General features: G+C 36.9%; 1 protein-coding gene and 2 long non-coding RNA genes across 4 annotated transcripts; 2 read left to right on the top strand and 1 right to left on the bottom strand.

Annotated features, from left to right (window-relative positions):
• Position 1: 1 nt before the first annotated feature.
• Positions 2-3,368, bottom strand: LOC132141793 (uncharacterized). Of its 2 annotated transcripts, none has more exons than XR_009433924.1 (4): positions 3,343-3,368; positions 2,562-2,601; positions 893-1,056; positions 2-104 (listed from the first exon to the last, which is right to left on the bottom strand). It is a non-coding gene; the product is annotated as an uncharacterized LOC132141793 (long non-coding RNA). The 2 variants fall into 2 exon arrangements; XR_009433923.1 differs by having other exon boundaries at positions 50-189.
• Positions 3,369-5,660: 2,292 nt separating this feature from the next.
• Positions 5,661-12,739, top strand: LOC132142163 (uncharacterized). The gene is made up of 3 exons (XR_009434025.1): positions 5,661-5,880; positions 11,180-11,308; positions 12,715-12,739. It is a non-coding gene; the product is annotated as an uncharacterized LOC132142163 (long non-coding RNA).
• Positions 12,740-12,743: 4 nt separating this feature from the next.
• Positions 12,744-23,506, top strand: LOC132142162 (FHF complex subunit HOOK-interacting protein 1A-like). The gene is made up of 11 exons (XM_059551814.1): positions 12,744-12,895; positions 14,416-15,108; positions 16,977-17,135; positions 17,479-17,565; positions 17,651-17,818; positions 18,362-18,441; positions 18,571-18,770; positions 19,465-20,412; positions 21,097-21,275; positions 22,247-22,361; positions 22,609-23,506. Exons 1-11 carry the CDS (start codon positions 12,791-12,793, stop codon positions 22,806-22,808), a joined length of 2,934 nt encoding a protein of 977 aa, XP_059407797.1. The 5' UTR covers positions 12,744-12,790; the 3' UTR covers positions 22,809-23,506.
• The last annotated feature ends 486 nt before the right edge of the window (positions 23,507-23,992 follow it).

Below are 23,992 nucleotides of genomic sequence, written 5' to 3'. Positions count from 1 at the left end.
ATACAGGACAAACTTCTCAGCCGTCTTGCAGTGGTGTTAGAGGGGTTGCAAGGCAATGATGGCCGAGGTGGGTTTTTTTTTTTTTTTTTTGGAACTGTAAAAGACTAAACAGGAAAATTTTGTTCAAACTGCCAGCACAAATCAGATTTTTGCCATATCCAGATATTATCCAGATGGATTTTTGAAAGTCTGAACAGCAAAAAAAATAAAAAAAATGTAAACAAAACCAATGAAATCGTATTTCATTATATGCAGGTGATTTAAAAATGCAATTTCAATTCCATTTTTACAGATGTGTCTCAATCCGGATGCTCTGACTGTTCAAATCGGATATTAAATTGTCTTTTGCATCACTCCTAACGTGACACTAGGGTTGGAAGATTTCTGGTAAATTCAGCTATGGAATTGGAATAATTCTGGAATCGTAAAAGCATCTTAAAATGTAACTGAAATGGTGTTAGTTATCATACATTTAGCTTGATTTACTAATAATATCATCAAAACTTCATTGACTGCACAAATGCCGTAGTGTGACTTTAAAAGACCTGCAGATTCTAGAAATAATCCATGCATGTGATTAAGGACAGAAATTCAAATGAATTTGCATTAAATTACTATGCTGCAAGTTTTTTTTTAACTAGATTTAAATTTCCTGTTATAGGCTAAGTTTATTCCCTTACATTCCCATTAATTCCCATGGACAGTTTTCAAATTGAAGCGAAAATTCTACACACAACGATAACGTCAAAACTGGTGACAGAAATTCCAGAAGTATTCATAACAGTATTCATCAAGGTGTGACTACATCCGATTTGCCTGCAGCCTGATAAGTGAAGCATAAGTGAAATAATTTCTGGTTTGCGCAATCAAAACCTTGTCAGTGTGGACTAACCTCCGCCGGGATGTTGGATGGAATCTGAATGTGTCACATTCTCCTCTAGTGAGTCAGTCTGTGTGGCAAAGGTTGTTGAGATGGAGATGTTGTGGAGATGGTAAAGGTGTAGCAACCTGCTCCTTGGTCTTCTCCTTGATCACCTGCTTTTAGGATAGTGGGAGCTGAAGCACGAGAAAAGAGAATTACTCGAAAGCAAGCATCAAACCAAGCAAACACATCACAAGTGTGCAGGACATATACAGTCCTAGAGAACAGAACATGGGAAGCACAAATTACAGGCAACATATCAGTATCTATTTGTGACCGTGGAGCACAAAAAGAGTCATAAGGGTAAATTTTTCAAAATTGAGACTTATATGTCATCTGAAAGCTGAATAAATAAGTTTTCCATTGATGTATAGTTTGTTATGATAGGATAATATTTGGCCGAGATACAATTATTTGAAAATCTGTATATCCATGTACTATTAAACCTAACATTTTTTTTATCACCACAATATCTTCAGCAGATAACAGTGACAGTTATTTCTCACACACAAAATGTTAACTTTTATTGCATTATTATAAAACTTTGCTTTACATACTCTACATCTCAATTTAATGTCATCTTTACAACTAGTTGCTTATTTCAACTAGTACAATATGCTGCTTTGACCAGGTTGCATCTGAATGCATCTGACAATAATACTAAAACTACAGTGTCAAAAAGACAGCAAACGCAGGACAACTGAGTAATGCACAAGACCTAAAGAGACACCAAAGGCGTCTATTTCATACCTTAGATTAGTAGACTTTAGAGCAAATAACAGCATCCCTTCCAAAAACTAGTGTTCATTGGTAATAGCTTTTTAATCTTTCAAGCTGAAGACTTGCATTCACTTCCTCACTATGTGGAGGTTTTCTGCATAGCTGAAGTGATGTGTCATAAGCTCAGAGTGAGTGTGAGAGAGAGTCAAGACTCTCAAAGGAAGCTTGAGCTCTGCTTTAAATGAAAACCAGCTGATAAAAGTTTGATTCACACCCTTGATGTCTCCCACTGTACAGCATCATCAGCTCAGCAAGAAATAAGCACAACTATCCATTATGTCACAGGCCTTTCGCTGTTGACATTAAACAGTGATTTAAAACATTGATTTGTTTAATGAGGCACTGTTATAAAATTTCATGAATTTGTTGCCGCTAATTAAAGCAACACTATTATGCATTGCCTGCATGTTAGAGTACTCTTAATTTGTCCATATGTGAGTGTTTCCTCATAGGGTTTTTCGCCCCCCCCAAAAAAAAAGAAAAAAAGGAAATGATGTCATGATTTGCTCACTTCAAACTTTGTAACATAAATTAACATTTTGAGAATTTTCTTTATTCTGCTTTCTGTAAATGTGACTGCCTTGGAAATATAATTCTCAAATGCCTTCTAATCTACAGATTGTATCGAATTATTCTTATCGCACTTTCAAACTTAAATCTTTTTTCATGTTCACTTTTTTTTTTTAAATTGGGCTGCCAAATCAATTCATTGTGATTAATCGCATCCAAAACAAAAATTGCGTTTTTTTATATACATATTTGGATGCGGTTAATCACAATTAATTGATTTGAAAGTCCTGATTTACATCTAATATGAAGTACTCAAATGTTGTCTGAGGATATTGTGTTTCCATCTTACCTTATACGTAGGTGTTCTGGTTTTTTTCTTTCTGAGCGGTCTGCGAAACACAAAGCATAAAGCATAAGCACAATTTTATCTGTGAATGCTTCATTCAGCATCTAAATCCTCTCAATCACAGCTGGCAGCTGATGCTGTGGTGTATTCCTGATCAACCTGTTTTAAAGAGCAGAGCTGAAGGACAGAACTAGAGCTACAATGACAACATGTAGTTTTTCATGAAATGTGGCTCAGCATTACGATTACTCAGGTCCAGTCGAACAGCTCTTACAGCAGGTTCCTAGTTTCACAGGATTCATTTGTGTCTCCCTTTCACTTTTGAACACATTTTCTGCATATTTTAACCTTTTAACTAAACTACAAAGCTTGCCGAACAAGACCAGCATGTTTCACTACACAAAAATAGCATTTTTGATTCTCCCGACAGCATCATGTATTTACAGAAACTGTTTAACTTTCCTCAGGTAATGAAAGTGAACTCAAAACACAATGACTCTTTTACCAAAGACAGCTTTGTTGTAGTTGTCTACTGACCGATAACTGTCCTCAAACTCACCTGCTGGGTTCAGTTTCTGCTCTCACTGTGTGTGTGTGTGTGTGTGTGTGTGTGTGTGTGTGAGAGAGAGAAAGAAAGTGTAATAACCTACCCCACTTATAACAGGATTTGTGTTTTGAGTTGATTATGATTTAAATCCCTGTATTATTTACATGTATAAAAGATAAATAATACACTTAGCTACAATTACATATTAAGAATATTATTGGAAATATATAGTCTTACCTGCATATCAGAGAGCACAGTAAATGGACTCATTCCCCACCTTCTGATTCAAATGTGTGAGAGGAAGCACAACTCCTGGTAAAAGTGACGTCTCTTTTTTTCATTAGGTGTGTTGACAAAGTCAGGGTGTCATGCAGGAATGTGGTCAATCAGGAAGTATTTCTCTTCTGACATTTGTGAACCAAAACAATAGTTAACCAATAGTCAAATTGGCCCTATCCCTATCGGTACAGATGCAAACCTTACTAATGTGAGCGGGTCATTGTTTTAAAGAACCACCTCCTGATATCATCACACCACACCATCAGCTTCATCACGGTCACTGCTCCAGGAAGACAGTGTGGTTTTGTGCTGATAGCTCACTTCAAAAGAGTCCTGAAACTATTACATCATACCCTACGATCCCTATGGAAATTCTGTTCATTAAAAAATCAGGCCTGACATGCTGACAACTGACCGGTCGTGCTAATTTACACTGCAATAAGCAAAAATAAGTAAATAGTAAAAATAAATGACAAATCTATTAAAACTTTTTTGACTGGTTTTAAAAATAGCCTTAACCGGTTCTTGAAAAATCCTACTAAACAAGTACAGCGACTGAAATCCTTAATGCATAAATGGCATCTATCTATCTATCTATCTATCTATCTATCTATCTATCTATCTATCTATCTATCTATCTATCTATCTATCTATCTATCTATCTATCTATCTATCTATCTATCTATCTATCTATCTATCGTAGAAATTTAGTTCATGTGAAACAAAAATTTTTAATCAAGTTGCTCTGAGACACTGCAAATCATGAGCTGCTCGTGTATAAAAGAACACAGTGTCATGCTTCACTCTAAAACTTAGCTTGTCAGACTATGGCATTTTATAATCTAAAACATGCATTGCTAGAAAACAGTAAAAAGTTATTGACTAGCTGTCTAGTAACACCGTTTCAAATCCTCATCAATGGTGATTTGCACTTGTGTTTAGCGCTCAGCTAGTGTTTATTTTGGACCCTTGCTGAAATGCTAAGTGTGCGCCACACACACACAACCACTAGATGGCGCCACTAGTACACAGTATCCACACATTTATTATTATTATTTTAAATGTATTTGAAAATTCACCTGTTTTCCATCAGATTTACACAATTTGTATAGGTCATACTTTTCTGAAATCTATATAAATAAAATAAATAATAATAATAAATAAATCTAAATAAAGATCTGGTTCAGCATATATGACATACAGCACCTTTAAACAAACAAGTTCATTTAACGATTATTTACAAGCACCAACATACTGTATAAATTTTGAACATTTTCAATTTTTTTTATAAAACAGAGGGCTTTCCTGGCAGGTCAGCAGATAATTCTTTGATACTGGAACATGTCAAAACTGTCTGTTTCTTCATGATTTTAGGAGACTTTTATTAAGTATAGGGAAGAGATTCAGAGAAAGGCTTCATACACTATGTATGTATAGAGTTTTTGCTTATACTTGTTGTTAAACTGTTTTTTTTTTAATTATTATTAGTGATTTGCAAACAAAACTTGCAAAAAAAAGATTTGCCAAAAAAAAAGGGCCTTGATGCACAGTAAGTGATGGTCTGCTGCCCTCTGGTGTTTGTTTAAAAAAATTCAGCCTGAATATTTAAAAATATATATTTCAGAAAAACATAAAATAATCAGTTATGTTGAAATTACAATTACAAAAACATATTTCTGAAACATGATCTTCTCTGCTCCTTGCTGTGAACGATTCTTCCATTTAAATGCTGCTGTTTGAGTCACATTAAGTGTGTCACACATCAGTCTCATTTAACAGCAATAAATGAACACGGTAAGTTCAGTAAGGCAAATGTTTTTCCACAATCTGAATGTTACATATAAATAGACGAGAAACTTGTATTAATGTGTGTTAAAGTGTTCCACTGCATGTCTCTGTTTGAGCCTAAATGTGAAAGAAGACTCATGTAGGCTAACAGCTATCAAATGAAAGGTAATAAAACACACAAAAAATGCACAACTAAATAAAAATGTATAACTATTTAACATGAAAATAGATGGAAGAACTCTGCTTTTGTAAAATAATACGATTTTCAAAAGAAAAAAGATACTTAAGAACACTTAATAAGAAGAAATGTAGCAATTTTTTTTAGATGTAGATAATAATTGATAGATAAAAAAATAAATGTAGATAATAATTACTGTAATGTTATTAGTAGGCTAAATGTTAAATGATTCTAAAAAATAATCTATATTAAAATCTGAGTGAGCAAGCGCACAAGCGGCAGCCAATCACGGCTCGGGTGTAGAAAGTTAGGGGCGTGGCTTGGGAGCTCACCTTTCTTACCCTCTTTCAGGTGACCGAGAGAGAAAAGTGGCGTCGGAGATCCCCGGATCTACTAAGTGTGATCTGTACTGAGCCGTCATTATGAAATCAATAACGAGAAGGGATTATGATCGGGTTAACGCCAGCGGAATGTGACAGGAGAAGTTTGTCAGGTGTGGAAGAAAAAAACCTCTGGACACTGAAGGCGAAGTATGTGTCATTTCACACTACTGTCCATGTTGTTGCTGTTTTATTTGTATATGTTTTATGATTATGTTTTGCTGTTTGCTAGTTCCATTGTTTCTCTGCCAGCTCCGACAGAAACAGGTTGTTCTAGATTGTGTGAACTCAAGTTGGAGCCATGACTACTTCAAGAAAACCTAGTTGTTTGTTTAACTAACTACAGAGTTAATAAACTACCTAGTTACACTCCTAATTCTATTCTGATAATCTCGTGTAGTGCTGAAATGACTTCTTTGGTTTCTTTGTTGACATGACTTGAAAAATGCAGCAGAGATTTTTGTTGTTGTTTGAATTCGTTTTTTATTCACCAACAATAATAGGAATCTATAGTTTACAGAGATTTAATTGTTGATTCAGTGTTAAGATTGCATTGTGTATTACGAGTTACCTTCTTTTTTAAAGGATCACACTCTGTATTTTAATCACTTTTATTTAAAGCGTATTGCAAGCAAGTTGTGCCACAAGAGTTGGTTGTAAATTGACTGATAATCAGACATCCAGGAGAGTGCAAACAGTGTAAATGTTAGTTAATGATGAAGAACAGATCTGACAAAACCGTGAGAGAAAACCTCTGACTGTTTAGTAGAATTAGGGTTGTTAGTGCACATGAGAAACTCCCAGTGTGTGTGTGTGTGTGTGTGTTGCAATGCTTTTCTTCGCAACAGGTGAAACAAGTCACACACCTTTGATTCTGGATACACCTGTGATGTTTTGTGACTTTATAGTGGTCTGTTTTTACCAAGCACAAACAAGCCGATTAAGATTGTCCTAGTAAATTTGTGTTAAAAAATATGGCTTACTGCTTTAAAAATGACTGTTTTCACAGTTGCCTTTCGTGCATATCATTCCATAATGCACTCCAGCAGCTGAATAATATTAGTATTATTTATATACTACCGTATTATAGTTTTAATTAATATTTTAAATTAGCATTTTTATCTTTTCATTTTAGTTATTTATTTATTTCCAGTTCTCCTGGATGAACATCATGGATTGTCTGGTTTTTGAAAGGAGCAACACTTCAGGTTCATATTGTACTACTTTTATGTGGATCTGAAATAGAAAACAGATTAAGAGCATTAACTTCTATCTAAACTTCAGTAGACTGCTCCAGCTGTAGCTCCTCCCCTTGGCTTGCCCTTGCCTGATTCAGCCTTGTCTTGTGCTGAGGATTAAAACACACACACACACACACACACACACTAACCTTCACCACTGCGTAGCTGTGATATTAGACTCACTTGGGAATGCTGTAGGAATAGTGACTGATTATAGCATCACTTGAACTATGAATGTCACAGTATTAGGAAAACAATGTTTTTAAATCCCTGCCTTCAGTAATGTCACTCATTTCTGATTTATTATATTCCATTCATAAATCTTGTTTACTCAGACTGAATCATCGGAGACTCCTGGTGAAAGGGTGGTGTTGAATGCCTATAGCTTACAGGAAAAAAAAGTCTCAATGGGACTGAAAAGAGAGTTCAGACTTCAAAAAGCATTCAGAAAGCGTCTCTCTCATCTCTGCGTTTGATCTGACTTGTCTAATTGCAGCAAGCATGCGCCTCTCTTGCTTTCTCATAGGGGCTTTCTGTTTGCAAACTATCTCTCTCTATCATTTTTTTGGATCTCTCATTTTGTTTGTCCTTCTCCTTTGAAACCTTCCATGTGAACATCCCACATGTTCACGATAAACTCTAGCAAGCAATCTATGATGTACCATGCCTGTTATATCAGGATCTCAGCAGTGTTTATTTTTCCTCAGGCATTTTCAGAAGATGAAGTAATGTGTTCATTTCAAACTCATTTTGAACTTTTTTTAATTTATCAAATTTATCTAATGGATTCATATGTAACTTTCATTATTATTATTATTTTTGCTGCATAGTTTCACCTTTTTTGTCTCATCTCTAACTGCTGGTTTGCACCCTGCCTTTCTGTTTTTATTTCTCACAAGTTAAAATAGTTTTTATTTTTGTTCTGATAAATGACATTTTGTGTTTGATTTGGTTTTGTCCCCCTCCGCCTTTCATCTGCAGCTCCAAAAAAAATCATCTCCCTTTGTAAAGCTTATTTTTTTGGGAAGGATTGCCGTCATAAATTTTCAGTTTCTCTGGATATTTTCTTGCTGCTTGTAAGTGTGGACAAACTCTGCAAACATAATATAAACACGCACCATGTTTTGGTATGGAAAACTGCAAGCATAGCACATTTGCATGGATTCTCACATTATGTAAAGTCATTGTCTTCCCACCATACTTCCCTGTTTCAAAGTACCAAGAGGATCGCAAATGTCTCTCTATAGTTACTGGTCTCAAGTTACCTCTAGGCCTGTGCAGTTCCACCAATCAGGATGGAGACAGGTGTTGTGTTAATATTTATGCAGATCTTGTGCTGTGAACTCTGGGTAGGTCCCTGGCTGAAAAGTATAAACATACAGCAGGTTTGCATCTCATATGTGTTCAGTTTAACCTTCTGCATTATCACAGGCCAGTTCTGGTTATCTTATATAAAGATCTAAATGCATTGGTGCTCTTTATGATTCCAGGGACAGATGTAGTTTTCGAAAATGATTTCATGTGTGCGTTCACCGTCGGGTCAGAAATCAAGCCCTAAACCAGGTCCTGTACTCGAGGCTGTAGTTGTCTCCTCTTTGCATCTGTTGTAAATTTTTGAGTAGACTCTGACACTGTAATAAATGTCCTCATGCTGTTAAATCCCCATTGAGACAGTGCTATATCATGACAGACATGCCAGCTTTGATTTGCTTGGGTGTCCTTCATGTGTACGTGCCTGTGTGTGTGTGTGTGTGTGTGTGTGTGTGTGTGTGTGTGTGTGTGTGTGTGAGAGAGAGAGAGAGAGAGAGAGAGCAAGGGCCAGGTGTTTTTTCATCATGAAAGTCATATCCTAGGAGATCAAAGACCATACATTATTGTAAATTATTATTAAATTAATCTTGAAAAGCACTAATAGTTTATTAATATTGTTAAATGTACCCCTTTTTAAAAAACGTACAAACACAATTTTGTGACTAGCATGTAGCATTTTAAAATGAGTAATTATAGTTTTTAGTGTTTTTATACGCTTTTATACACCATTTATAGTATAGATTTCTTAAGTATAATTTTATCATATACATTTTTACCTTGTATGCTTTCTTATTTCATATAAAGTGAAAATGTAATGAATTTTAAGAGTCCTTAATGAATGATTCTGTATTTCTGGTGTTAACCCCCTTCAAAACCTAATTCCTGTTTCAAATGAATGATCTGACTTATGGCAGTCGGACATGTGCTGGACAAGTGCTAGTGCATGACTGCACAGAAAACAATCTCCAACACAAGTTACGACAACAGCCCTGTGATAGGGTGGGACTGACTTGCTAGCCGTGTTTCTGTCTCACTTCAGCATGAAAAGCTCCATGGACACTCCCTTAGGCTTGCAGGGCGTGAAACACAACCCATTCTCAAAGGAGAGTCAATTACAAAGGGACTCCAAGCAAATAGTCCAGCCCTGACCAGTATCACATTACTTTTATAACGTGACGGCCTGGTAAGGAAAAAAGGAACTCTGCATTTTCTCAGTTGTTAAACGTTTTTTTGTATGTGAACAGGTGCTTTAATGAAGCCCTGTGAGATTTGCTGTGACTACAAACACATGGAACCTGTTTTTCAATGGTGTGGCATGACATTATAAGAGTGACGTCATTCCATGCCTTCTGTATATAAAGTGTGCTCCGATAAAAATCAGTTTTTTCAAGTCCTATTGAGCCAAATGCATGCCTTAAATATTCTTGCTGAGGTTTGTGGTAAGTATCGAGTTAACAGAATTAACCTTAACTAGAGAAGTGTGGTTAATCTGAGGCAAACATAGGTCCATTGTGCTCGTACAGGAGCATTACTATGATAAGACATCTCTGGTTCTCAGTCAGGAAAGTCATTTCCCTAATGTCTGCCCCAGATTTGTCCCAGTATCTCTTTTCATCTCTTTGAAGAAGTAGAACAAGATCAAGAATCCAGTGTAGTTTCCTCTCCAGAGGTTTTCTCCGTCCTCTGTTGTATGAAGGCATCATGTAAAGAAACTTTCAAGGCATCATAACCTCCTGAAAATGATCTCCAACAAATTTAAAAGGGATAGTTCACCCAAAAATGAAAATTACCCCATGATTACTCACCCTCAAGCCATCATAGGTGTATATTTCTTTCTTCTTTCAGATGAATAGAATCTGTGTTCTATTTAAAGGGACCTATTATGCCTCTTCTTACAACATCTAATATAAGTCTCAGGTTTCCCCAGAATGTGTCTGAGACATTTCAGCTCCTAATACGCAACAGATCATTTAATATATAATTTTGTAAATGCATATTTTGAGTGGAAGCAGAAAGGTGCTGTATTTTTGCATACTTTAGAGTACTGCTGCCCGCTTGCATTTTTTATTAACCCCTCGGAGCTGTGTGGAGAACTTTTTATGATGGATGGACAAATTTTTTAGAGCTTCTAAATCTGTACCCTCATTCACTGCCATTGTAAAGATTTGAAGAACCAGTGCATTTTTTAATATAGCGCCGATATAATTTGTCTGAAGTTGTACATGCATTGGATGGCTTGAGGGTGAGTAAATCTGAATTGTTTTTGGGTGAACTATCCCTTTAAATGGGTTTTAGACATAACCAGGCAAATAAAGTAAATAAAAACAGTATAAGTGAAATGTTATTACAGTTTAAAACACCTTTTGAAATATATTTTACCTTCGTAATTTATTCCTGTGATGTGCAGCTTTTTTTTTTTTTTTTTTTTTTGAGTGTTTGTTTAATTAAATGTTTCGAATACGGTAACTATTTTTACTTCAAATAAATATATTCTGACATTACATGCAAAATTTTATATTTTTTAAATATACATTTAAATTTGCAGGGCTGGTCTTGACAGAAGTTGAACTACTTCATCTCCTCCAGCTGCAGTGGCTCATGCGATCAGTGTTTTCATGCCCTGTCTGTCTGTTCATTTATTGAATGGGGTTTAAGAGTGGCTTTATTTCAGGTTTTATGCAGTTTTACAGACAGAAGCTTTCTCTATCTCACCCCCCCCCCCCCCCCTCCATTTCTGAATTCCCAGCTCTTCTTCTCGTGTCTTCCTGATTCTCTTCTGCAGTACCATTCTAAACCTCTTTATCACTGCTCTGATTCATCTGGTCATTTCCTGGCCGTGCTCGTCTCACTCACACTGCTCTCATTAACACAGCTTCCCATTCTTTAATTTTTTTCAGAATCCCCTTGACTAGATCTCAATCTACATTATCTCAAAAGTGCTCCAGAACCCTCTGAAGATGTGGATATTTTCCGCTTTACGAAATACTGTGTCTCCTGAAGCCGCTTTCAGCAGTAGTCTGGTTGAGGTAGGCGGAGATTCAAAACCTCTGGGTTTCTGTGCTTTAGTGAGAGTGGATGCTCCACGTGTAACAAAAAACGTAAATGTGTCTGGCTTTTTTTGTGTTTCAAACTGGGCTTTCTGCAGTGATTGGCTCTGAATTAATGCATGGGCAGTAGTTTCTGCATCCTGATTGGCTGTTTAGTATTGTGTAAAGATTCACATGGTAAATTCACAGCTATGGTGTGTGTGATGCACTGATTTAGGATCCTGGTTGTAAAGATTTATACATGCTGATGCTGAGATGGAGGACATCTCGTTAAACCTTTTGACCACTGATAATAATAATGAGAGTAAAATATGCATTTTTTTGTGGTGTAGCATTTATTATTTTTTATCATTTGTTTTATGTATTGTTTTTGGGGGAGAATTATTCTTGCATAATAATCTTTATTTGTTTTGATTGATATAAAACGATATTGATCAACCTCAAATCAAATCTTCTTCTGTAGGCTTAAATCAAGATCAAATGCTTGAAAAGTGCTTGGAATTAGTTTTGTAGAAAAATGAAATTTGTGCCTATGTATTTAAAAAAAAATAAAATAAAACTTAACATAATGAAAACAAAAAATCAATGCATGACTGTGAATTAATGGGAAAAGAATAAACAGTTTTAATGGCATCCCAGCATGCATCTCATGACATTTTAGAGAATGACCGGAGTATATCCAAAATATATGATTTTTTTTAATGTAATTTTTTTATTTTATTTTGTCATTACATAATTTGTATGATTTTTACTATGATTTTTTTTAACGCTGTCTTCAGACCACATGGATTGTTGAGAATGCCATTTTTTTATGCCTTTGCTCATCCTTTAGATAACACACACACACCAAAGAAGCTATAGATAATACTTCCTACACACATTTTTGACTAGAGACAGAGAGTGTCTTATATCCATCTATAATCACTGGTGCTTGCACACACATTTGGTTGAAGCCAATAGCTGTGATTTCAATGCTTAAGGCTGTGGGTCTGTTTATTGATTTGATAAAAATAGCTCGGCATATACAGTGTGAGATAAGCAGTGAGTTACAGTACTGCAACATTTCTTTATTTTAGGATGCATTACATAAGACGCAGCATGTATGATATTGCATAGCACACAAAGCTCATATCCAGATGCTGTTAATCAGCATCTTTAAGGGATTGAAGCTGAGTTAACTCATTCATTCGCATTAAGGCAGCCACATCATTGCAACACACCTCGCTTGGAAGGCTTTGATTTTCTACAGATTACACATTGCTGTTGTCAAGACAGCCACTGAAATAATGATGCACATTAAAACAGACCGCAACCTAAATGTTCTCTGATGTATTGTTAGTGTTTTTTTTTTTTTTTTAATCAGGCTGTTCTGTGTTTATCTCCAGGTTGGCAGTGTCTAAAGCTACTTTGGCATCAACTCCACCCTTCATGATGGTTTAGTCCAGCTGGGAGGGCAAAACAATGACATCCATGGTTGTCAGTGGGAAAAGAAGAGGCCAGTCACTGGTCCCGAAAGGAGTGGACCCTGAAACATGCATGATCGTGTTCAAAAACCACTGGGCACATGTACTGAATATTTTATACCTTTTATCTTCTTTCTTCATTTGCTGTTTTTCTACAGTTTTCTGTATGCATGATGCTACTGTTGGCGAAATAGAAAAACATATATGATGACTTTCATGTTAGGATTAACTTGCAAAACAAAAAGTATTTCTGTGCACAAACCAAATATTATATGAGTAGTGTTACTTTGTTTATTTTATATGAGGCTTAATGATGAAATGCAATAATAAAACAATTACTAAGTATATTTACATACATATATATATATATATAAATGATACAATATTAAAATATATTTCTAAATATTTAAAAAAATGTTTTGTAAGCTGTTAAAATCTCGTTGGTGTTAGACTGTGAATGAGGCTCCTGACCTCTTCTGTCGATTCAGCAGAATGCTCCAGAACATAGGAGCATTGTTTGGGTACAGAAGACGAGTTCAGGCCATTAGAGAAACTCTAAAGACGGAAATTAGGGTGATTTTTGGAAATGGAAACAGCATATGAGATCATTTGAATATTTTAGTACTCATTTGGATTAGTTTCACTCTTTCACCACTTCTTGCTTTTGCATTGATGAATAATGCACTTTGTTAAAGAGCAATATGCCATTGGCCTCGCATGCACTTCCAATATGTTAAATTAAAAACATGTTAAAACATGCTAGCAATGTGCTAAATCATGTTACCATTTTAAAACATGCTAGCAACATGTAAAAAATGCATGCAGTGTATCATTTTGGGAACATGTTAAATTGTGCTAGCCACATGCTAAAACATGCTAACAGTGTGTTAAATCATGTTAACAATATGTTAAATGGTGTTAACACCATGTTAAAACATGCGACCAATGTGCTAAATCATGTTAAAACATGCCAGCAACATGTTAAAGTATGCTAGCAATGTGCTAAATCATATTACCGTTTTAAAACATGCTAGCAACGTGTTAAAACATTTTAGCAGTGTATCATTTAGGAACATGTTAATTTGTGCTAGCCACATGCTAAAACATGTTAACAGTGAGTTAAATCATGTTAACAGTATGTTAAATAGTGTTAACATGTTAAAACATGCTAGCAATGTGCTTAATCATGTTAAAATGTTAAAACATGTTAGCAGTGTACATTTAGGAACATGTTAAATTGTGTTAGCCACATGCTAAAACATGCTAACAGTGTGCTAAATCATGTTAACAATGTTAAATGGTGTTAAAACATGCTAGCAACATGTTAAAACATACAGGCAATTTGTTAAAACTTGCTAGCAAAGTATTAAAACATGGTAGCAACATGCTAATTCATATTAGCAATGTGCTTAAACATTTTAGCAGTTAGAACGTTAATAGCATTTTATACACTTAAAATCATCAAACTTAAAAGTAGGTATTTCAAGCCAACATTAAGTTTCCAAATTTAACTCATCTAGTTAAGAAAAATCATTTAGCGACGTCATGCCTTAAAGGGAACTTGCTATACAATGACTGTTCTCTCCAGTGTGAACGACTACTGGTCTCTTGACGTTTTCTCAGGTGGTGAAGATTCTAGAGAAGCATGACCCGCTGCGCAGTAATGTTGGTGGCCTGGGTGGAGGTCATGGTCTTGCTGGGGGTGGAGGATTCGGCAGCTTCCGTTTCGGTCCAATCCCTGGCGATGAGGCCAGCGCCGTGCAGAACTATGTAGAGCACATGCTCTTCCTCCTCATGGAGGAGGAGTGTGGCCAGAATGGAGCCATGGGGCCCATCCTGGAGTTTGTGGTGATGGAGAACGTGTTGGAGCGACTGTTTATCTGGAGCCTGAGGCGAGAATTCACAGATGATATGAAATTGGAGCAACTGAAGATGTACGAGATGCTGATCGGACAAGCCAAGCAGCCATTACTTCATCATAAACCTGTGCTCAAGCCTTTGATGATGATCTTGTCATCCTGCTCCGGCTCCCCATCGAGTCCAAGCTCCTCCGCTGTGGAGACAGAACTCGTGCTGCTCTTGAATCAGCTGTGCTGTGTCCTGGCTAAAGACCCGTCAGTCTTGGAGTTATTTTTCCATACGAGCGAGGACCAAGGAGCTGCTAATTTCCTCATCTTCTCCCTACTCATCCCTTTCATACACAGGGAAGGCTCAGTAGGACAGCAGGCCAGAGATGCACTTCTGCTCATCATGGCTCTTTCTGCTGAGAACAAAGTTGTGGCCAAACACATCGCAGAGAACACCTATTTCTGCCCGGTATGAAGGCCTATTATTATATATCCTCCTCTTATGTTTATACTGTTTCGCTATTTATGTTTATCTTTTTTAAAGTACTTGGATTCTGTTTAGAAGTGCTTATGATAACTAGAGTGACTGCTGTGCTGCCTTGCTTTATTTAATGCTGTGCATTGGCTTAATTACCAATTAATTAATTAAATCGTCTTTAGGGACCATAGTGCTTTCTGAAGTGTTGAGTGCATAAAAAGGCATTCCCATTTCACCGTGTAAAATACTGTATTGAATCCCAGTATAATTAAGATGGTACTGATATATTGGTTATCTATAGGTGCATAATGCATATTTAACCATGCATGCTTTTATTTAGATTACTTTGCCATCATCTTGTGCTCAAAGAAATGCAAAACATTTAATAATACTTAAATGCAATCTTTAGTCAGTTTCAAAATGAATATGGATGTTGTGAACATTTAAACCTGATTGTTTTAGTTTTTAGTGTTTATTTTCAAACAAACTATTATAGAATGTTGAATGTTGTAGGCTGAAATCTTTTCATCTGTAAAGATGGCTCATTAAATAAGACCAACGAACAAAAACAGGGTTTGAATGAACATCTACTGTACATCAACATCTTCATCATAATTATATGAAGTAGCAAACCCTGACGAAATATGACATTTACAGCCTACGCTTACAATGAGCATGAACTCTATTGATAAAAAATAACACTTTTGAGTAATCTCATATCTGGCTATTTATGAAATCGCAATGAAATCCCAATGAAGCCAAAAGGTCACTTAAACTGGTTACATTTTTATTGAATGCATGGATTGTTTCTGAATATTATCACATTTTTATTTTAAATATCTCCCGCCGTGGGTCCTGTAAGGGCATCCAGCTGCACAGTATTTGCTTATGTAAATTCATTAGAGATAATTGCATAATCTGTTACACCATGGATGAGTACTCACATTCTTCTGCCAGTGAATGAAGCCAGGAGGCATGTAAATGATTGCCTTTTATTGAAGAGTTCACAAGTGTATTTTGAATGAATTGGCAATTAAATTTATTCACTGTCCATATATTATAATCCAGACAACCATCGATGTTTATCATTGATTTCAAAGCCAGAAGAAGAAAATACTACGTTTCTCCCAGTTGATTTTTATGGGTGCAGAATCAGATAGGGCTGCAACAAACGATTATTTTGAAAACCGATTAATCTAATGATCATTAAAATGATTTATTGACTAATCATTGATTATTTCACTGACTATTCAGTAGGCTTTGACGGATTATTGATCTTTGCAAATTGTGTACATATGGGGTTATACATATTCATATACATATAGAGCTGCTTTCAAGTTTTTACCACTGCTGTCATGTTTCTTGTGTGTTTATTTTGTTATTGAGAGGAAAAAACACAGCACATATTTACATATTCATCTAAACGCTGCTCTTAGCAGCATCAGGATGGTTTTTAACAGTAAAACACTACTTGCTTATAGCAAACAACTTTTTAACCCTAAGCAAAGAATGAAAAAGAAATTCACCGGTAATATATCGCCCCCCTCTACACATGACAGCAGAATGATTTTATTTTTTATTATTTTTTTTACTACTACTGGTTAGACTTTATTTGCACTTTTCGTAAGTGTGTGTCTTTCATTGGATTGCACAGCACCTCACTGGTCAAGCCACGTTATTGCAGGCCCTTAAATGAGGTCAAATGAGAGAAAACGACTATTCAACAACAAAAATATTTATCAACAATTTTTTTTATGGTGGACATTGTTGATAATGTCAGCTAACCCTTTTAGCCGTACTTACAGATGAATGAACTGGAGTAACAGTTGTATGTTTATTGTTTGTTATTTTTGATGAAGGTTTTGGCTACAGGTCTGAGTGGGCTTTACTCCTCTTTACCCACCAAGTTGGATGTACCCAGTGAAGAGTGGCACTGTCTGCACAATGAGGATTGGCAGCAGTTCCCCGCTCTTGTGCAGTTTCTTAACTCCTTGGAGTTCTGCAATGCTGTCATACAGGTGTGTGCATGTGCTACTTAATTTCATGTCTGTAGCAGAGGTGTCCAGTCCTGCTCCTGGAGGGCCACTTTCTAAGATCCTGAAGACCTTAATTGGCTAGTTCAGGTGTGTTTAGTGGGGACTATAGTTAAATTCTGCTGGACAGTGGCCCTGCAGAAAGAGGATTGGGTCAATTTACACATTCAAACTTCCTCTGCATATTTTGCAAAAAATTTTCTTGAAGTCTTATGTCAGGTGACAAAGGTTGAGCTATAAATAAGCATTACTGCAGTACCCTTATCTTTATGTGCCCAGTAGATAAAAGGAATAAAAATGTATTTATACCGTGTCAATTTGTGTGTAGGTGGCCCATCCTTCCATTAGAGACCAGCTAGTTGGCTACATTCATAATGGTTTTCTGGTACCTGTTTTAGCACCAGCATTACACAAGGTTAGTGGGCAGTAAGCCATTTTCTTCCTAGATCTGATACCTGATATCAGTAAAATTGGATTTTAAGAACTCTAATCTTCTGTAGCTGACACTTGAAGAGGTGATGACCACAACAGCATACCTGGACCTCTTCATACGCAGCGTAACTGATCCTGCATTGCTGCACACCTTACTAAGCTTCATCCTGCTCCATCGCCATGACAATGTACACATTTTGGACACGCTGGTCAGCCGCATCAATACTCCTTTTCAGGTAACCACAATTTCTCAAAAAGCAGTACTTACTTGAGAACAGGCCACTGAACTAGTGCTGGGCGATACATTGAAAATGAGATTTGGTTAGTGCGACCTTCTGCACGCTTGCAAATCCTTTTATCATAACCAACAAAGTGTAAACACGATGGAAATAAGATTCATTGTGTAGCGTAGTCAGCATCATTGATTATAATGGGAGATTTTGTAAGAGTGCAGAGCTTGGGTGAAGTTGAAAGGGTGAAGACAGGCTCCAAAAGTATTAAGAATTGGTTGATAGATTAGATAAAGGAATGAAGGTAGATTACGGGCTCTTTCTATTAAACAAGACTAATATTTGAACTCAAATATTAGTTTGCACGTGTATTCAAACAGAAGACCCTACAGCACTGAGCCTTAAGAATCCTGTTTTTTGTTTTATGCAATATTAATATGAAACCGTTTAAATTTGTTAATTCCAGTTTTGTTGTTTTACACATGCAGTGTCTTCATTAAGCTGGTGTTTTTTTAGTAGCGTGTTTTATAGGCTGTGCTTTTGTTCCAGCTTGGCACAGTATCGCTGGCGCTGTTCCGCACGCTCATTGGCTTGCATTGTGAGGATGTCATGCTCCAGTTGGTTTTCAAGTGAGTATATTTATGCAGACTCTTCAGGGTTATTTATGTGCATCACGTGTATTTTAAATATTGTCTCAGTGTTGATGTTCATCTGTCTTTCTTGCGGCGCTGTACTTGTGGTCCTTCCTTCCCTGACAGGTACCTGATCCCATGTAACCACATGATGTTGAGTCAGCGGAGAGTCCTGAGCGAGAGAGACTGTTACTCTGTAACGGCCGCCAAGTTTCTAGCCCTTACACCCTCCTGCTGTTCTCCAGAGGCCATTCCACCTCCACTCAGACAACTGGACTCCATTCTGTGGTCAAAAGGCACTGATGGCTCCCCTATAGGAACTACGGGTATAATGTAGCGCCATTGCTTCCTGTTGAAGAGTTTGCTATTTTATGTAATTTGAAGTTGCATTGTGCATAAAGTGTCATTGTAATAACAAAACATATATACTTTGATCAGGGGTGTCCAGTTTGGTTTCTGTAGGGCCACTGTCCTGCAGAGCTTAGCAGTAACCCCAATTAAACAGTTAAACCAGCTAATCAAGGATGACTAGAAACATCCAGGCAAGGGTTTTGGGCCAAGTTGGCACGAAACTCTCCATTTGCCCTTCAGGAGCAGAATCCTAACACTTGACATGGATTAATGCAGAAGAGTTTTTAAAAGTAATAGTTTAAGGTGTTTTTTAAAGGATTTCTAGGTTTTAATGTTTTGTGTTGGTCTCCGCAAAACCATGCCCTGTAAATTTGTTGACTAAGATCAAACTAAATAAAAATTTGTTCAGATTAAGGGACTCTGGAGACTGAAATGGTATTCATGTCTCAATGACTTCAGTCTTCTGAAATAAATCTGCAACTTCAACAGTGCTGGCTTCAACTTAATTACTTCATTCCAGACTATGTAATCCGCTTATGTCTGTGCTGGTTATTAAATTGTTAACAAGCTGATATAAATTCCAAGCAATACTTTTGTTAGGATCAGTATTTGTGAAAAAGAGGTCATGAAATGTAACAATTTTAATATTGCTTGTACATTTTCCTCTAGAATCAAAAGAGGTCCTCTCAGAGGAGGACGACTGTGGTAACTCATGTGTCATTGGCTCAGAGATCTACCTTGATGTTAGTTACCTGCACTACTTGTACGATGCACAAAACAGCATTGGTCACTGTTTGCGAGCATGCCGTGTGTGGTCGGCCCCTTACGATGGGGAGAACCCTTCTCCAGAAGAATACCACCTCAGTACCTTGGAAGAAGCAGGTAGGACTCGGCCACCAATTACCGGCAAGAAAACCCCAAATAAGATGCATCACTCTGGTCAACCCCTCAAAGATCTCACTGCTACTCCTGGATTGCTGGAACTGGAGTGGGATGATAGTTATGATGCTTGTCCTACACAACCGCATCCAGAGGAAGATCAGGAGATACGTCCCATCCCGGACGAGCCCCCAAAACACATTCAAGACCTACGGAAAACTGCTGTTATGATTGTGAAGGGCTCTTACATTGAAGAGTCTGAGTTCCAGAATGATGTTATGGTTTATGAACTGGTAGCCCAGAAGGATGCTCATGACTCTGGTAATAGCTATGCACCATCCAAACCCCCTGAACCAGCAAAGCAGGAGTTGTTAGATGGACCAGTTACTGATCAAAAGACTACAAATTCAGAATCCTTGATGAGCAATGGCTTGAGCTCCCCATTAAATGAAATGGACAGTAAAAAGAGAGAATCCCAATCAGACCACAAGTCGTCACTGGAAGGGGAGGACCTTATGGCCCAGTATGAGGAGCTCATAAGGACTCTGGGTGCTCAGCACAGTGGTCCAGCAAAAGCAGACGGTGAACTCAAGAGTCCTACAGTCCTCATAGGTGATGAGGAAGATGAGATCGACTTTAACTCTTTCTCGCCAGAAACACCAGAGACTGAAAAGTTGCCATCGCCTTTTGGGACCAAACCCCAGAGCGGGAGCAGGGCACATGCTGTGCCTTTCACAGGTCAGAAAGCATATTTTGTGATTTTGCTAAATTATTTGAGTTCTTTGCCATTGTTCTTCATACACTTATACACACATACATTTATATAGTGCACTATTTCAAGGGACATTATCGAGTGCACTCATTTTAAACCATAATGGGTGTTCAACTGTGTACATTAGTGTATACTGCCTGCTCATGCTGTGTAAAACATTACGCAGTATACTATATCTATATAATTCCAGCAGTAATTACCAGTAATTACCTTAAAAAGTGGCATCTAGACACCATAAACCTCATTTTACATTTCATGCATGAAATTGTACACTGAACTGAATTATGTAGCACCATTGTTGCTAGGGCTGTGTAACAACACAAACCTAGCTGATGCTCAAAAATAGTCCAACCTTTACTAAATTGCATTCCGGGGGGGGGGGGGGGGGGTCTTTCCACCTCAGTCAAAATAACATTCTGGGGGAGAGAGGGGTTAACCACGGTTTAAAAAGCAATCTGTGGCAGCAGTATAAAAGTACAGTAGCCCAAATCTCATGAAGTTTGACCTTAGTTCAATTCCTCAGTTTTGGAATCGATTTGTGTTGTCTCAATTTAATGTTCTATATGATGTTTTTGTTGTGACTTATTTATTTTGTATAGTTTGCTTAAGTTTATTTACTTTTAACTAATATTTGTTTCACTCTTTCTCAGGGCCATTTCTGAGTGTACTGCTGTCTCGGCTAGAAAACATGCCGAGTAACTCACTCCATGTGAACTTGCTTCTGACTGGTATTCTGGCTCAGTTAGCTGCTTACCCTCAGCCCCTGCTGCGTTCCTTCCTTCTCAACACAAACATGGTGTTCCAGCCTAGCGTCCGCTCACTGTACCAGGTACTGAAGCGCATGCAATATCTGATCGACTGAATGAATGTGGTTTTTAAGGCATGCTTACTGAAAATTCATTGTAATTGCATGCTTAATTTGAGTTAGCACAGAAGAAAAAGAGACCACAAAATGCAAAAATGCTGTCCTCCAATAAACATCAGCTTTAACTCCGATTAACATGCCAGATATTTTGAGCGCATTATGTATGCGGGTCAGTTTAGAAATGTCACCTGTTTAGACCGATGTCTACTGTTGGACACATTTACGAGCTCATGTGATCTTTGCTTCGGATTTGAGCCACATTCAGTTGCGGATTTGAATGTAGCCTTTGTCTCTATAACCCTAATATTATACAGATGCACAAACCTACAGTGTCGCAGCAAGGTTTTGTACTCAATATGTAGGGTATTATTTAGATTTCCCCTTCGTCAGTGGAAAAGTATCTGCTAAATGGGTATGCAGCCCTCAAAATTGATATGAAATGGCTTTTAGCAGAGCAACATGATCGTGTTGTCTATGTGTTTCAGTAGAGCATAATTTATAAACAAGTAAATTAACTGAATTATACCGATTTCATATCATTAAAAGAGATTAAAGCAATAGTGAAAACTCAGAAGGTTTTGTCTGGCAGGTTGCATTCATCAGCATGTCTTTGAGAGGCATGCATTAGATCCGTTGCATCATACATGTATTAATACACACAAAGGTGTGCTTTCACTTTTAGACCTGTTCACACCAACATGAATGTTCATTTCAAAGAGACCCACTGACTGCTTTCAAGCAGAAAAATCAGTTATCAGTTAGAGAAGTACCTTTATTACAATCACTGCATGTTGATTTCGGGTATAATGAAGATATTTCATAAACTTTTTTCACAAATCACCTGAAATTGGTGTAAATGTGGATCTTTCATGCATGCATCGCATCGAGGAGAATATGGAATCTGTTCAATCATTCCCTTCTTCTTGATCTTATAGGTCCTGGCCTCAGTGAAGAACCAGATAGAGAAGTGGTCAGCGAATAATCAAGATTTCCCTGAGCTTCTTACAGCTGCTCAGCACTGCTTACTGGCCAGAGAGAGTTCACTAAGAGGTAAGAGCATGTTCTTATCCTTTCAGCCATGCTGTTTCATGATTTAATAAACACAAAACGCTTAATTTAAAAGCTTAATCATTTGATCCATATGTCTATATTTCATTTACATGACCCAATAATATAATATAATGGATAAATGGTTTCATATTTGTTTGTTCAGTTACTCTTCCTCGTATAGGTTGGAGTTTTCTGTGACCATGTTTATGTATCGTACAATGACTTTTTGAATCCCATTTCAATCCAGACTCTCCGAGTCCACAGAATGGACTCCATGGTTCTGAAGCAGACAGAATCCAGAAGAACCCGACTATCCAACCCAAAACTGTGGTTCCCTTAAATGAAACCGAAGTCTATGCCACGGTTCTTTTCACAGAGTTCCTTAAAGAGCTCGCAGCCTTTGCACAAGAACACTCCATCCTTTCTCATCTTCCCACGGAGCAATAGACTTTGATTCTGTTTTTATGTTTGCTGTTAATGTTTCCAGGAAACGTTTGAACTTCTGAGATTTTGAATGATTTTAAGTTCTCGCCGAAAGCACTATAAGCTCTAAATGAATGTGGGAATGTTTTTTTGACTTTTGATATTTTTGATGGGGGTTCTTTCAGCATGTTTTAAACTTCTTGAAACTTCCCTCGTTTGCATTACCAAAACTCATTTGCTAGCCATAAAACAGTCGGTTGATTTGCCTTCATTTCATAAAAGTGACTTAAGGACGCAACATGCTGGAGATTTAACTGAAATTTCAGGCCTAAACTAAATAGTGACGGCCATACAGTCATTGAGCATTAAGAAGCATTAGATATTAATAACACTTGACCTTATTCTTATGAAGACTGTTCAGTACTGCTGATATATTTCACATGATGGCCTTGTATACTTAAAGTGCCTATTCCTTTAGTCCTCCATTTTCAACATTTTTGTACAGTTTTTAATAGGCTAAACATACTTTTGGCCATTTTATACAACGGACTAAAAGACCTGTCATCTGTAGGATTGCTGGATTTCCTCTCACTTTCAGAAACACATTGTTTCTGGTTCTTTGTAGAGCATCTTAGGTGTTAATTACGGCACATAAGTTGTTAATGAATGTTTAAAACTTGCAACACACCTGCTTGTTAATTAGGATGAGGCATTTTTATCTTATTGGGTAAGCTACTGTTTCAGGTCAGTAAGATTTATTTATTTATAATGGAATAAATACGTTTATTCAGGAACTAAGGACACATCAAATTGATCAAAAGTGACAGATGTTTTTCTATATGTATAAAACAATCATGAAAAATGCATTACGGTTTCCAAAAAAATATTAAGCTGCATAGTTTTTTTTAACCTTGATAATAACAGGAAGTGTTATTTAAGCACCTGAAAATTCAGCTTTGTGAATTACATTTTAAAGATTTCACAATATCACTATTTTTGATCAAATAAATGCAGCCTTGGTTAACAGAAGAGACTTCTTTCAAAAACATTAAAAAATCTTACCAACCCAACACTTTTGAAAGGTAGTGTATCAAAACTATTTTAGAGGGATATAAAATATTGTATTTTTACAAACATGATTTTAAGACATTGCCTTTTATATTTGCTTGCATGGCCTCTAAGAATGGGCTTGAAATGCACTGCTTTTA

Source organism: Carassius carassius, chromosome 6, assembly GCF_963082965.1.
Source record: "Carassius carassius chromosome 6, fCarCar2.1, whole genome shotgun sequence".
NCBI lineage: Eukaryota > Metazoa > Chordata > Actinopteri > Cypriniformes > Cyprinidae > Carassius > Carassius carassius.
This window is presented reverse-complemented; position numbering and strand designations above follow the sequence as displayed.

Excerpts from the sequence above, each read along its gene's own strand:
- LOC132142162 (XM_059551814.1), top strand. The coding sequence starts at position 12,791 with ATGACATCCATGGTTGTCAGTGGGAAAAGAAGAGGCCAGTCACTGGTC. Across the intron at positions 12,896-14,415 it reads TCAAAAACCACTGGGCACAT|GTGGTGAAGATTCTAGAGAA; the intron begins GTACTGAATATT and ends ACGTTTTCTCAG. Across the intron at positions 17,819-18,361 it reads GCATCAATACTCCTTTTCAG|CTTGGCACAGTATCGCTGGC; the intron begins GTAACCACAATT and ends CTTTTGTTCCAG.